At 40.1% G+C, this 13,891-nt stretch overlaps 1 protein-coding gene across 5 annotated transcripts in view; it reads right to left on the minus strand.

Annotated features, from left to right (window-relative positions):
• Window positions 1–1,771: 1,771 nt before the first annotated feature.
• Window positions 1,772–13,891, minus strand: part of PHEX (phosphate regulating endopeptidase X-linked) — a 210,125-nt gene continuing 198,005 nt past the window's right edge. For all 5 annotated transcript variants that reach the window (XM_072818317.1, XM_072818316.1, XM_072818315.1 and 2 more), the window contains 4 exons: window positions 13,002–13,067; window positions 11,897–12,001; window positions 7,653–7,729; window positions 1,772–5,118 (listed from right to left, as the gene is read on the minus strand). In XM_072818317.1, the coding sequence (XP_072674418.1) occupies window positions 5,016–5,118; window positions 7,653–7,729; window positions 11,897–12,001; window positions 13,002–13,067 (351 nt within the window). In that variant the 3' untranslated portion in view covers window positions 1,772–5,015. The remainder of the gene's footprint in view (window positions 5,119–7,652; window positions 7,730–11,896; window positions 12,002–13,001; window positions 13,068–13,891) is intronic.

Below are 13,891 nucleotides of genomic sequence, written 5' to 3' on the forward strand. Positions count from 1 at the left end.
AAACTTAAATTGGGTTAAGCCATTAAGATAATGTTTCAACAGCTAGTGTGATCTTAATTTACAAAACACTGAACTTGAGGGACGTGCAAATACCTCAGACCTAACAGGAAATATTCGCCTTCATCAAATTTTGATCAGGTCCACTTAGATATATACCTAACAATTGAATCAGACTCATACTTCTTGTGTCTCATAAAATCTATCATACAGACCATAGCGTGAGAAATTCTAGACCCCTTGGCTCCATTTCCCCAAAGTCCCTCCTTCGTGTCCGCACCCCGGAGCTCGCTCATAAACTGCCATTTCTGTACATCTTTCCTTCTGTCACTGCCCCCTACGTAAGAATTTTTATTTCGAGAATCAGCTCAGAAACTAGAGCAAACTCTCTAAGAGGAATGCTAACAGGCCACACTCAGTCACTTATTACCCACCAATTCTGTAACCCGTCTGGTAGCCATCTCCTTCCTGTACATAGTCCCTACGGCACACCAGCTACAAACCAGTACTTCTCCGGATCTTAGAACATATCAGTGTGGTTCCTTTTTAAGATTTTATTTATTCATTCATCACACACACACACACAGAGAGAGAGAGAGAGAGAGAGAGGCAGAGACACAGGCAGAGGGAGAAGCAGGCTCCATGCAGGGGGCCTGACATGGGACTCGATCCTGAGACCCCAGGATCAGGCCCTGGGCTGAAGGCGGCACTGAACTGCTGAGCCACCTGGGCTGTCCCAGAAAAGATGTTTAAGGTTATCAATAGGGGACTCTACTTACCCTACCAGCCTAACCTCAAGATGCTCCCATAGAATAGTATGAATTCTGTGGTATGCCTCTAGATCTGTCTGGACTCAGGCAAGACAGACAGGCTTGCATTGTCGTGCATCACTCATTGTCCAAAGGTCACTGGGGGATACAAAATCCCAGGCTGCTGCAGTTCTCTAAGTGTGCCTGGGGCAAAGAGGCTCCAGCAGCATGAGCGCAGCTATCCTAGAGAGCCATGGCCACTTAGAGAAGCACACAGAAGGTGAGGTTAGGGTGCTCAGGAAAGGGGACTAGCTGGGATTTGGACAGAGAGAGAGAGCACAGACAGCATCCACCATCCACCAAAGGAGAGTCGAGCAATTCCTTTTCTATGCACCAAACCATAACCCAATCTCCTTGATACCACCACACTTGCCACAAAGCAGGGTGATTCCAACAGTTTATGTATCTGTCTCCCACGTAAGACCAGACTGCTCACGGAGGCCCAGGGACAGCATATAATGTGCTTAAATACAGCTAGTTCCATGATATAATCGAAAAGGTGTTCAGTTATGCTGTGTTGATTGAGTGACTGACTATAAATGGACGAGGTTGTTAAAGAAAGGTGAGAGCGCACAGAGATTCTTTGGCCTGATACTAACTGTAATGCTCACTGTCACTTTTATAAGACCAGCCCTATTGTGGCTGATAATTCCTTCAGAAGCCTCCCTTTTCCTCAAGAGTAATATTCCTGCATAAGCAATAAACCACATCTGCTGACTCATATTCTGGAAGAAAATACAATGACCACCTCGCAAATCTCTCAGTGTCTACAAAGTCACTGCATTCAAATCCCACTTTCCTAAACCAAGGAACCAGGGGTGCGGTGCGTTGTGTACTTTTTGGACAAATAGCACTGTCTAAAACACAACTGAGCATGTTAACAGATACGATCGATTCTAATATTTTTTTTTAAAAGAGAGGAAACATACATACGTACGTACATAAAAATAAAAAGAGAAGAAACAAAATCTTCAACCTTTTATTGTCCTTAAAATGGTTATTCACATTGTTTCACAAGTAGGAGAAGAAAATATAATGACCGTTTAGATAGAAAACGCATCACGCAAGAACACCTTTCTTCAAACCAGTGGGGGCACTGCCACTGGTGATGACAATGTCGCCGCATGACACAATCATATTCTTCCCTCACTTAGTATGCAACTGCGACATTATGTTAAAAATATCAGAGATGAAGCCTATCAAATGCTAAGTGATTATAGAAATACCAAGAGAATAAATGTACTTAGACATGGGGTTGATCTAAGGGATGAAGGTTAATGCAGAGCTCAGCAGCCCAAAGAACAAAGACGCTGCCTTTCCTGATTCTGGGATACTTGACAAAGCAATTTCAAACCTCTCTCCACTTCTCTGGCATGAGCATCACCCGTGTGGTGAGCCATCATTCCTTGTTGCTTTCTAGCGATGCTCCAGGGCTAAAGAAGATAAAATTTATGTGCTATGCTTTAAGCTCCATTGAGGAAAGGCACTGAATAAACTTCAGGATAATTTACGAATCCCGAGGCTGCATTAGTCATGTCCAAGTCTGTCTCATAAAAGGGAAAAAATGGGAATAGGAGGCCAGTGCTGTGTGGTTGGTGAAAAGCTGAACAAACTTGGGGCAATGGTGATCAGCTCAAATAATAACACTTAATAGACCTAAAATCCTTGACTAATCTGGAGAATTTTCCAAAAAAACCTACTCCTTCCAACACCCAGACAAGAGTTCACTGGCGGAACATCTGGTATGTGAATCAGAGAAGTGTGTTATTGGCAGTCCTGGTCTGTGATCCAATACCCCATTTCCGTTTAATTTACCATAATTATTTTTGTAAGACTTTATGGCTCTGCTCCAGGGAATGTGCTGAGCAAGCGCTGCCCAAATCCTGTTTTCTCTCCAGCGGCATATTGAGGCCAGCTTCTCCCTACTTTTGTACCTCTCCTTCCACTGGCATTTCACCTTCTTCCCTCCACCACTTAATCAGCGACTGCTTCCTTTAGCCATCAGTGTGGAAGGAACATGAGTGTCATCTGAAATTTAAACATGAGATGTATTTGGAAATCCCAACCCCACCAGAAAATTGTTCTAGCTAGTAGCAATGATTTGGGCTTATTTTGTGTCGATAATGGCCATTGTATCTTATCTACAACTTTCAGGGTAACTGACTTCGGTCAAGTAAAGTTAATCAGGACAAGGTAGCCACATCATTCAGAAACTACAGGGCCCCAGCTGATCATCAACCAGCTGTCCTCAACCAACAACCGAGTGACTCCCATTTCCAGAGCCCTAATTAGATGCTTGTATCAAACACTTTCTCTGACCTGCAGGAATGTGTTTATTTGGAGTTTAGAAAGAGAAATCTAGAAGGAAAATGCCATTCAAATAAGCATAAGAAAGCGCAGCTGGTTTTGACTGTCCAAGTGCCAGGATAAAACAAGGAGTATCTTGTATGTCTCAACCAAATCAGGATGATTCTTTCAGAGAAAAAGCATGTACACTCCCAGCAGCTCAACCCTAATTCCACTTGCTTTTAAAAACACGAATGAAGGTTGCATTAAGCCTTTGTTTAAAAAAAGGAGGAAAACTGTAGCTGCCCTTTAAAAGTTTGCTCGTTTGGATAGGACGGAGTCCAGGGGAAAATCGCTCTCCTCTAAAGCAGTGTGACTGCTGTCTTCATGATGGGACCCCTGCATTTTTCTCCCTTTCAAAGTTCCCATGGTTACAAAGGACATGGCACACACTTACCTTTAACAAAATAAAATAAAAAAGGACAACAAATCACAGGGGTGCAAAACAGCCTCCTATGGTTAGTCTGCATTTGTCCTTTCACTTTTGAGATTTTCCTATCGGCCCACTTAACCCAAACCGCATATGTGATGAATAATGCAGAGGGAGGACAGCTATTTTAAGAAACTGGAAATGCCAGGTAACCACTTTCAGGCCATTACGATTTTATCCTACACACACACTAATGAGAGATGGAGGAGGTCACTTGAAAGCATAAAGTCCTGAGGATCAAAACCCTAGTCCTGCTCTTCCTTACAGACCCTTTACAAGGCTCGGACAGTGAAAATTATGTTTCTTTGGACTATGCAGGGAATTTTTAATTTAATCAATAGATTTGAAAATATCCTCAATCCAGAAATTTTTCAAAAAGCTTTTTTCCAAAGAGAAGTAGCATTAGCTGAGCCAAAACACAAGGGTACTTTGCATCCACCTCAACATGGTATTTGTTCCTTGGCGCTAAAGGGGAATGAAAGCCATACATCCCTAACGGAGAATTAGAATTTCACTTTCTCAATGCCCGCTTATTTCAGAAACAGAAGAATGCACATATATCAGGGTAATGAGACAAGTAAGAATTGAACTAAAGAAAAGTGTCTGGCAGACAGAATCACTGAGGCTTGGGAAGAAGAGATCAAATGGTGGAGATTTCATCTTCTAGGGTCCCTACCATTGCGTGACTAGAAGTTTTGACTCCTTCTGGCCTTAAAGACACATCCTTTTTCCTTTTTTCTACTTGATAAACAGAAACCCTTCCTCAAGGGCCCTTTTGGCCAGCTTTGTTCATGCTGACTTGAACAGGGCAATCAGCTACATCAGATACAAGCTGTGAGATGCACTTTCATCCCAACAGACTGCAAAACCAAAGGCAAAAAATTGTAAAACGAAACTCCAACACATTTCTAACTTAACTACCACAGAGTGAATAAACACTGGGAATGACGATCCATAAAACCTCGCATTGCGTTCTGCAGAGCGGTAAGGCCTACCAGGTACCCAGGAACACGTCTTCATCACCGACAGGTACAGATTTAATAGACTCAGTTTTGTTCTGGATACATTCTACTTAGGGCCCTTGCAAAGCTGTGGCTTAAAATGGTCTGTACCACTTCACTGTCTACACACTAAAAATGGACAAGAGAAACAATTCAGCAGATAATGTTCTAACAAAAGTAGCCTAGGGATTTATTTTTGTTGGTTTGGTTTTGTGAAGAAACATACTTGCTTGGTTCACTTCTTATATTCCATTTCTTAAGCCCTACCATTTGAGTATATTGTTTAAACCCAACCAACACCCAAATAATGGAAGATGCACTGAAAACAGGAGTCCTCGGAGGAATAGAGGCTGAAGGTAGTGGTGATGAGGGCTCAGTGTGGCCTCTACTGGCACCATACGGCTCTCTGGATGGCATAAACCAGCGGTCCGGCTACCAGAGTCGGCAGGAGTCCATGCCTCTGTTCATCGTGGAATTAGATGGACAGTTAAAGGCTTTCTGGAATTCTTCAAAGTTGCTAACTGCACCATTGACCCTGAAAAAGATAGGTCACAGCCCATGTCATTTAATTCTTCTATATCAACAGGTTCTGGATAAAACTGTAGCAGCCTATTGCTCACAGGGATGTTGCATTCATTTCATCTGTTTATAGGAGAGACAACTGAAGCCAAAAATGGAGAAGTAAATTTCCAAAGAAATTCACAGAGCTGAGATTAGAACCAGCCCTTCCTGAATGCCTGGCATTTGCTCTTATTAATCTTCCCTACACCCTCAAATTCCTATATACAGTAGGACTTACAATTCTTATAAGTCATGTATATGATTGCATAGTCTTGTAAATTTACAGATTCCTATAAAATGTAGGATTAACCAATATTTAGGCTTTCTCATTTTTTTTACTTTTTATGGAAGGTATGACTGATATAAGTGCACACACTTGAAATGTAAGGCTCATCAATTTCGTTCATGTGTATATATCCATGTTACCACCACCCAGATCAAGACATGGGATATTTCTAGCACCTAGAAGGCTCCACTGTGTGCCCTACGAGTAGGACCTCCAAGGATAACTACTAGTCTGACCTCCATTGCCAGAGATTAGTTTTGCCTGTTTTTGAACTTCATATGAATGGAATCACACAGTATAGTATGCACACTCTGTCGTTTCTGGCTTCTTTCACTCAATATTTTATGTTTGTAAGATTCATGCATGCTCTTGCTATCTTTATCTTTCAAGACCTCATTCGATCTACAAAAACACTTTTGCTTAATTCCTATTATGTTTAAAGATTCACATTTACCTAGAATTTGGTCCACACAACAAACTAATGAATGGTGTGTACTCGTTATTGATGAGTAATGCTTTACTGCAGTTAGTTCCAAATTCTGGTGTTCTTGCAAGTTCCCTGACTGCAGTAAAGACTGTGGATTCCTACTCAGCACTTTAATTGGCAGTGGTATTTCCATTGTGTGATTCCTACTGTACTCAAAATCTATAGTTACTGCAGACATCACTAACAAGCCAGCAAAAACTGCCCCCTCATCTATTTCTTATTCAACTGCATGTTCAAAGGTTTGACTAGAGACTCAGCATTCTTAGTTACTATTTCTTCCCTAATGACTTTGTCACCCATGGGCATTTGAAGGAATACACTGGCCTGTATTCAAACCTCTTGGGTTTTAGCTGGGATGTATGAGTAGGAATGCATATTTCATAGCGTGATTCACCCTGGGCAAATGTTAAAGAGAATTTAGCTGATAATTAGTTAAGTACATTCTGCAAATTATCAGCTAAAATCCAACATTCCAGGCAACTAGTCAGTAAGAGGAAATTAGTTTCTAAAATCTTATCTGTTACGTAATTAATCTACTGTGTGGTTTCATCTGCACCAGTCACTGGTGGGAGCATATCTGGGTCCATTAGAGACTGTCAGCACTTTTTTGACAGTTTAGCCCAGTGGGGGAGAATTTTCTAACACAGTGATTAGGTTTTTATGCTATTGGGTAATTTAGAGCCAGTATCTGAAGCATTTCTAAAGCAAGGTTTTAGGAATAAGATTTTTAAATATAGGAGAAATTTTAGATGATTTTCCTGCACTGTGCTGATGGATTCAATAAACATAAAGCTATCCAGATATAACATGTTCAAAGCAAAGAATCAATCAATAAAAATTATTACAGTTCTTGTATTTCCCATTATAATTCTCTCTGACCCCAACTGTAAAAAATCTCCCTCAAACTGTGCTAGGAACCTAGCACTGGGTAAGTATACTAACCTTAATTTTATTTTTACTTATTATTTTGTACATTCTGACAATTACATAAGATTGTAATTCATAATCCTTTTCCCTTCACATGAAGTAACTGTTGCAAAAAATGATTCAAACTAAAGGCTAAAACACAGTTTTGACTTCAGATACGAATTCTAATAGCTAAATATCACCATACATCCTCTTTTGTGTTCAGAGCTATTCAGAAAGCAGTACTCATTCATGTCTGCCAGTTGGCTGCATGAAAGAACAAGAGGCATTAAATAGGATATTCTATAACACAAAATAAACCAGAGCTCTATGTGTTTTAAGGCACAGTATGTGAGCTCTCATCCTTGTCTAAGGAAAGAGACAATTTTGGCCTCCACACTAAAAGTAGGTGTTTGGATAAATCAAATATTTCAGTTTACTGAGCACCCATGGACTGGTGCCTTTCAAAAACTGGAAGATAATAAATGCGAATTAATACTAAAGCTATCATTTGGATTCTAAACTACCTTTGGAGTCTTATACTATCTCATGGATCCCTTGAGATAACACTGGACTAGAGGTATGCATGAATGTCTACTGCAGAAATTTTTTTGAGAGAATTCTGACTAAACTAGCTTCCTACTAATGAAAGAAAAGATGCTCTGTTTCTGTTTGGCCAGATACTTCTGTCTGCAAAATGGAGATATCGCTGTTCACAATACAGGCTTTTGTTCAGATCTCCTATCTAGTATAGCACTGGGATGGCTGAGTCGGGGAGGAGGTGGGAGATGCATAGGTAAAAATTAGGGTCACCATTCTGCCCATTTACCTAAACTGCGGGGGGCTGTGAGCACCAATTTGGATTTGTTCTCGGGCAGCTTCTGGTCTGTAGGAATTGCACCTCACCTAGAAGAGAAAAGCATCCCAATAATTATGTTTCCTTTTCAGTTACACACTTTCTACCACTTTAACTCCTGCAAATTATATCGAAGAGTAATTTTAGACTCAGTGGATGACAAACAGTTTTGGTAGATCAGATAAAACCTTCATCAGTAGCAACATCTATTATTCTAATCCCCAGGGCAGAAGGTTTTATTGTTGTGCATAATTCCACAATTTGAGTAAATCAGGAAGGTTTCCAGGCAAATTTCTTTAATCTAGAGAATAGTGTATATGCCCAGGAATCAGACAATGTATTAACCCAAATGATATAATGCTTGGAATATATTGCCCTTATCAAAGTCAATCATACTCACTCGAACAGGAAAAACCGAATTGAGGATAGTCATGAGAAGTTAGTATTCTGCAACCTAAGTGCCTTGTTTGCCTCACCCTAAGAAGTGATAGATGGCACATTCTTGTGGAAGTTTTAAAAACCTAGCAGAAGTTTCAAGTGTCTTAAGAACAATCTAAGATGCCACAGGAAGGTCCACTGGACATTTCCTTATCTCACTTTCCTCCTCTGATGGTGAACATGTAAACACGTGCTGAGATAAAGGCTCCAGCACCCAAGTCCTTGAGAAATAACCACGAGTGGAGCTCCACCGTCAACTGGCCAGACAGGGAGCAGAACCACAAAAGAAACTGTCCGTGTATTGTTTGTTCCTGCCCTGGAACTGACTTAATCCTGACTTAAAATGTGTCTGGAAACATGCGAAATGCGAAAAGAACTAGGAGACACGAGATGATGGGGGGAATTCCAAGTGCAGGAGAACATGGATGGAAAGACCTATCTGAGGGCAGCCTGGGTGGCTCAGTGATTTAGCGCCGCCTTCAGCCCAGGGTATGATCCTGGAGTCCCGGGATCGAGTCCCGCGTCAAGCTCCCTGCATGGGGCCTGCTTCTCCCTCTGCCTGTGTCTCTGCCTCTCTCTCTCCCTCTCTCTCTCTCTCTCATAAATAAATAAGATCTTTTAAAAAAACAAAGACCTATCTGAGAGAGAAGAAAAAGCAAGGCATTCAGTGTGGCTGGACTGTGGGGTGCGTAATGGGCAGCAATGGCAGACCAGCGGGGAGAGAGGATGGTGCCAGAGTTCTGAAGCCTTGAGCAACAAGCTAAAGAACTTAAACTATATTTAAACATGCTGTTTGAGCAAGAAAATGATAAAATCCTGTTTTTAAAAGAATCATCTGGCAGGGGTGCATAGAGGAAATAAGAGGCTAGTTTGAAGAGTATTTATGGGGCCTCAGGAAGGTTCTCAATGAGTGGCCACTAAATAGATATAAACAGGAATGGAGAGAAGTAGGATAAGGAGAATATTCTGAGGGAAAAAATTAACAGGTCATGGAAACTATGGGGACATACAAAGCAGAAAAGGTGATATAATGCTACTGCTTTTGATGAAGATAAACCATCGAAGTGGGACTGTGAAGATGCTTTTGTAATGTGATTCCTTCATTTCCTCAGAAGCTAGTAGCCAAGATGAAGTTGTTTCTGGCATTTGTTATTACCTCGTTTTTTCTTGTGTTATTTCTTCTTATATTCCTACGTGATTATAAAGTATTGTTATAGTACTGTCTTTGCTTCATAAATCATTTAAGAGACTTCTGAAAACACACTCTGGTTATGACTATTTTCTTAGTATCTTCTCAGGAGGGAAAATAACTTTACTCCCTATAGGCAGACTTATTCCAATGACCAAAAGACTGAAAATCCCCTTCTTCTGTCTGTAGGAAAACCTTCAAGATAAATTTCTCATTAGTAACATAAAATAGATTTCCATTTTTTCCCAAATCTCTTTGTTTTAAAATAAATCAGATATGCTTAGGAATTTTATTTGAAGACATTTCAAAAACTATGAAGGTAATGTTGCTACCAGTTAGTCTACTTTACTAAAGTACAAAAAGATTTTGTGGACTAGGATATAACTAAGATGAGCTTTGATTAAGTAAAAAACAACGGACATTGTACTTTGTCCTCTAAATCAAGGGTCAGCAAACTTTTTCTGTCAAAGGGCACACATTAAGTATTTTAGGCTTTGCAGATCAGAAGGTCTCTGTGTCAACTACTCAATTCTGCCCGTAGCACAAAACTGGCCACCTGTAACACAAAGGAAAGAGCATGGCTTTTTTCCAATAAAATAGTTTTTTACAAAAATGGACAGGAGACCATATTTGGCCCATGGGTCTTGGTTTGCCAACCCCTGCTCTAGAAAATTCTAACTATATTATGTTTGTTTGTTTGTTTGAGTTATCTGGCCCGGTACTGACTGCCTCCCCCCAAAAGTCTCCTTAACTGAAACTGTTCCTTAGTCTTATCCTTTTGAAGCAATTCATCTAAAAATGTCAAGTGTCTTCAGTGTACCCAGCCTCTCTGCTGGATGCTATGGAGATACATAAGAAATATAAGGATCCAGAAGATGAGCTATGGAGATAAGAGTCCTCAACATTTTTAGAATAATCAAGGACTCAACTGCATAGTAATGAAGAGAAGTGAAAAGGAGTTGGAGATTCAAAAAAGAGAGAGAAAGAAAGAACCTGAGTCCTTGGGGAAGTTTGTGGAAAATGTGGAGGAGGGGGAACTTGAGATGGAGCCTGAAAGACAGATAGGATTAAATAATCTGAGGGGGAGGAGTATGAAGGAGGTCACATTATACAAGGAAAATCAAAAGCAAAGCCCCAGGATAGTAATAGGCATAACACTGCAGGGTGGACGTGAGGACACCTGCCTGGCTAAGGGCGAGTCTGGTAGAACTGCAGCAACTCAGAGCTGGTTGCATAGACTCGGATAAGACTGGACGGAACTATGAGAGCCAGCTGCACATGTTTGGCCTCGATGTGATAGGCACTTGGGAGTCACTGCAGTTCCCTCAGCAGGTCAGTTATGAAATAAGAGTGGTATTTCAGGGGCATGTAAGACAGTGGTGGAAAGATGCCAAAGTCAGAAAAACATGCCCTCAGGCTGTTGGGATAATACAGAGTAGAAGAGATTTAAGAGCTAGTCTACAGACAATTAAGGGAATGAGGAAGAAGAGAAGATGAATTTAAAGAGAGGTTAAAAGGATGAAACACCTAGCTTTGGGAACCCATGTCATAAAAATAAGGATAAACAAATGAAGTAAGACCAAAGAATCTAGATATTCTAACCAGGAAGACCCAAAGACCAGGGATGTGTTGACAGCAACAGGAAAACTAAAAAAGAAGGTCATTTTGGTGACTCCAGTTTCACTGATGTCATGTTGATAAATCATTGATTTAGTGTTGTCATATCAGCTTTAAAAAAGAAAAGATCTCAGAAAGGTGAGAATCCTTTAGCCAGACTCAACCAAAGATATGGGAAGGAATCAACTTATCGAGGAGCCAATGCAAAGACTGAGCAAAGGAAGGTTGTGCTGGTAACAACCATGGTCTTATAGATACACCTTTGCCCGCTATGAAGCCATGCATTAGAACCTTCTTTGAACCATCCCTGGCTGCTTTGAAAATGAGGCCTTCACATTGGTGACATAAGCCAGTGCAATAACCAATAGCAACAAAGAATTAGCACTTGCCTCATTAGCCAGAGACTTGAGCTCAGAATTATATCTTTTTGAGTATACATCCTTTTTCAATTTCTGCTCAGAAAACCCATTAAACTCACAAAAGGGTGATACAATTCTCCTTGCTTTTGTTGTTTTCATCTTTCACAGTCTTCACATACTCATTTGGCCATGAAAAACACAGCCTTTAGGGCCCCCCCCCAGGTTGAAAGTGGTGGGATAGTATTTTGCAAAATAAAGGTGAAAAACAGCAAAAGGCAAGGCCATGAGAGCCAAAGAACAAATTGCTAGAAATGGTTATAAAGTGTAATACATACTTTAAGAAGTCAGCATAAATTAAAGAAATATCAAGTGGGTTATGGTAGGGCTTGTAACCCACTTGATAAACAACATCAATAAACCCTGACTTAATCAGTTAATTAATTATGTTCCATAGAACATTAAGAAGGTGAAAAGTATCCTCAAGATAAGCAGCAAGATAAAATTTTAGCTACAATCAAAGTTATACCACTAACCTTCTGTTCTAAACCTTTGACCATGGGAGCAAGCCAAAGTCCCACATTTCATCTCTGATGCCCCTTCATTGGTTTACTCACATGAGCATAACTCAGGAAGAAGAGCTGGTTGTTGTTGAAGATGATGCCCGGTAGGAGAGGCTCCTCAACTCCCTGCCTCTTGTCATTTATCCATTTCCGGTAAGCCTGGTGAGAGAAGCAGAAGGGATGATCCTCTGCAATGATTGTTTTCCTCTTTTCTCACCCAGAGCAGAGATCCTAAATACATCCTCCACCATGTATAAAATGCATCCTGTCACGTTTTCCTTTAACAAAACCAACCCCTGGAAATGCAAATCAATGTTGTGTTGCTTAACAGTGAGGCAGGTTCACCTGCAAAAAGATTTTTACACTCAATAGATACAAAAGCAGCTGGGCCAAAGCATTCACACGTTAAACTACCCCCCCCAAAAAAGCTGTTTGTTTTCTAACACAATAGCAAGAACTATGGAAATAAATTTTGGGGTCAATATATTGGGGCCAATTTTTTATTTTTCCAAATAAAAGGGAGAACTATCATCTTCAATCACCATCATTTTATGAAATGTGTGTTAACCAGAATACAGAAGGAGGTAACCTCAGAACAACAGCCTGGTCTTTACATTAAATGCATTTACCTTTATGAAAATCTGTCCACATCATCCTCATTTCTTGTTTAACCAAGGACCAGAGGATGATGAAAACTTTACTATGGACTCTTACCTGGCCCGCTATATGAGAACCACCTGCCTCTGGCCACAATTGAGAAGTTTGGTATTTTAAGAGAAAATTGCAAGGGCTATCGAGACAGAGTACTCCAGGAAAACTCATATGAACGTAGCCCCAAGGAGATTTCTGTAGCATGCTTTGATATTACTGTGAATGCATCTACTGGAAACTATCCTTTAAATACATGATTCTTAACAACAAATATTATTCTTTAAGGTGACTTTATACCCCAAAAAGAGAAAAAAGAAAAAAATGCAGCTCTATTCATATAATACAGTATGACAGAGTCAATGTGAAAATATAATTCTATTTACAGAAATTCACAGAATTGACAGAAATCTAACTCCTCAAGAATATGTCTGCAGTGTAAATTGAGGTGCACCCACATGGCATTCTATAGTTTAATTTTAAAAATCACAGCAAATGCTGCAGTGCATACCCTAAAAGCTTCCCGTAGACCTCCATTATCAGCAATATTTTCTCCCAGGGTCCGCTTCCCCTTCACCTAACAAGAAGAAAAAGAAAGAGTGTTTTTCAGCCAACTATCATTCAGCAAGAGACATAAATATGATAGCAAGAAAAAGTGCCATATTTTAAAGAGAAAATTACATTCAATAAATCACAGGTAGTCATAATATATTGTGAGATGGCAAACGAACTCCAGCAAGGTGCTCCTGAATATAATAATTTCTATTTTATTATGCTACGCATTTCTTTCTCACCCACCTCTGTATTCTCACCAATTTAGCCAGCTCCAATAAAATGTTAACAATATTCTGAGTGACGCTGGTTTAATGGAGAAAAAGTAGAAATGTCAATACACAGATTACTTTCTCTGATTAATTCATATAATTTGAGTATTCTTTTCAGTGTGCTTGTATTTCCAGACATTTACCATCCACACAGGAACAAAACTTCACCAACCATCAACATTTTACCTTCAGCAACTTCCATAAAAAATTAAAAGGAGGATAGTTCTCATGGGAGACAAAAATCAGACAGAAGTAGCACAGGCCACAAGGTCAAGGTCTGCAATGTGTAGGATAACCAGCCAAGCATGGTGAAGAAATTCCTCTAAACACCTAAAGATTGTTTCTGAAATCCCTAAATAGGCTGGGACAAAAAATACTCCAAACCAATATAGCCCACAAGCCAGAATCAACCTGCTACTTGTTTTAATACAGGATATAGAGTGAAACTGGACTTTACATTTTTCAATGGCTGGGGTGGGGGGATCAAAAGAAGGGAAATATTTTGTGGTATATGGAAATCACATGAAATTCAAATTCGGTGTCCATAATTCAAGTTTGAGGGCAATACAGCCATGCC

Source organism: Canis lupus, chromosome X, assembly GCF_048164855.1.
Source record: "Canis lupus baileyi chromosome X, mCanLup2.hap1, whole genome shotgun sequence".
In the NCBI taxonomy this organism is placed as follows: domain Eukaryota; kingdom Metazoa; phylum Chordata; class Mammalia; order Carnivora; family Canidae; genus Canis; species Canis lupus.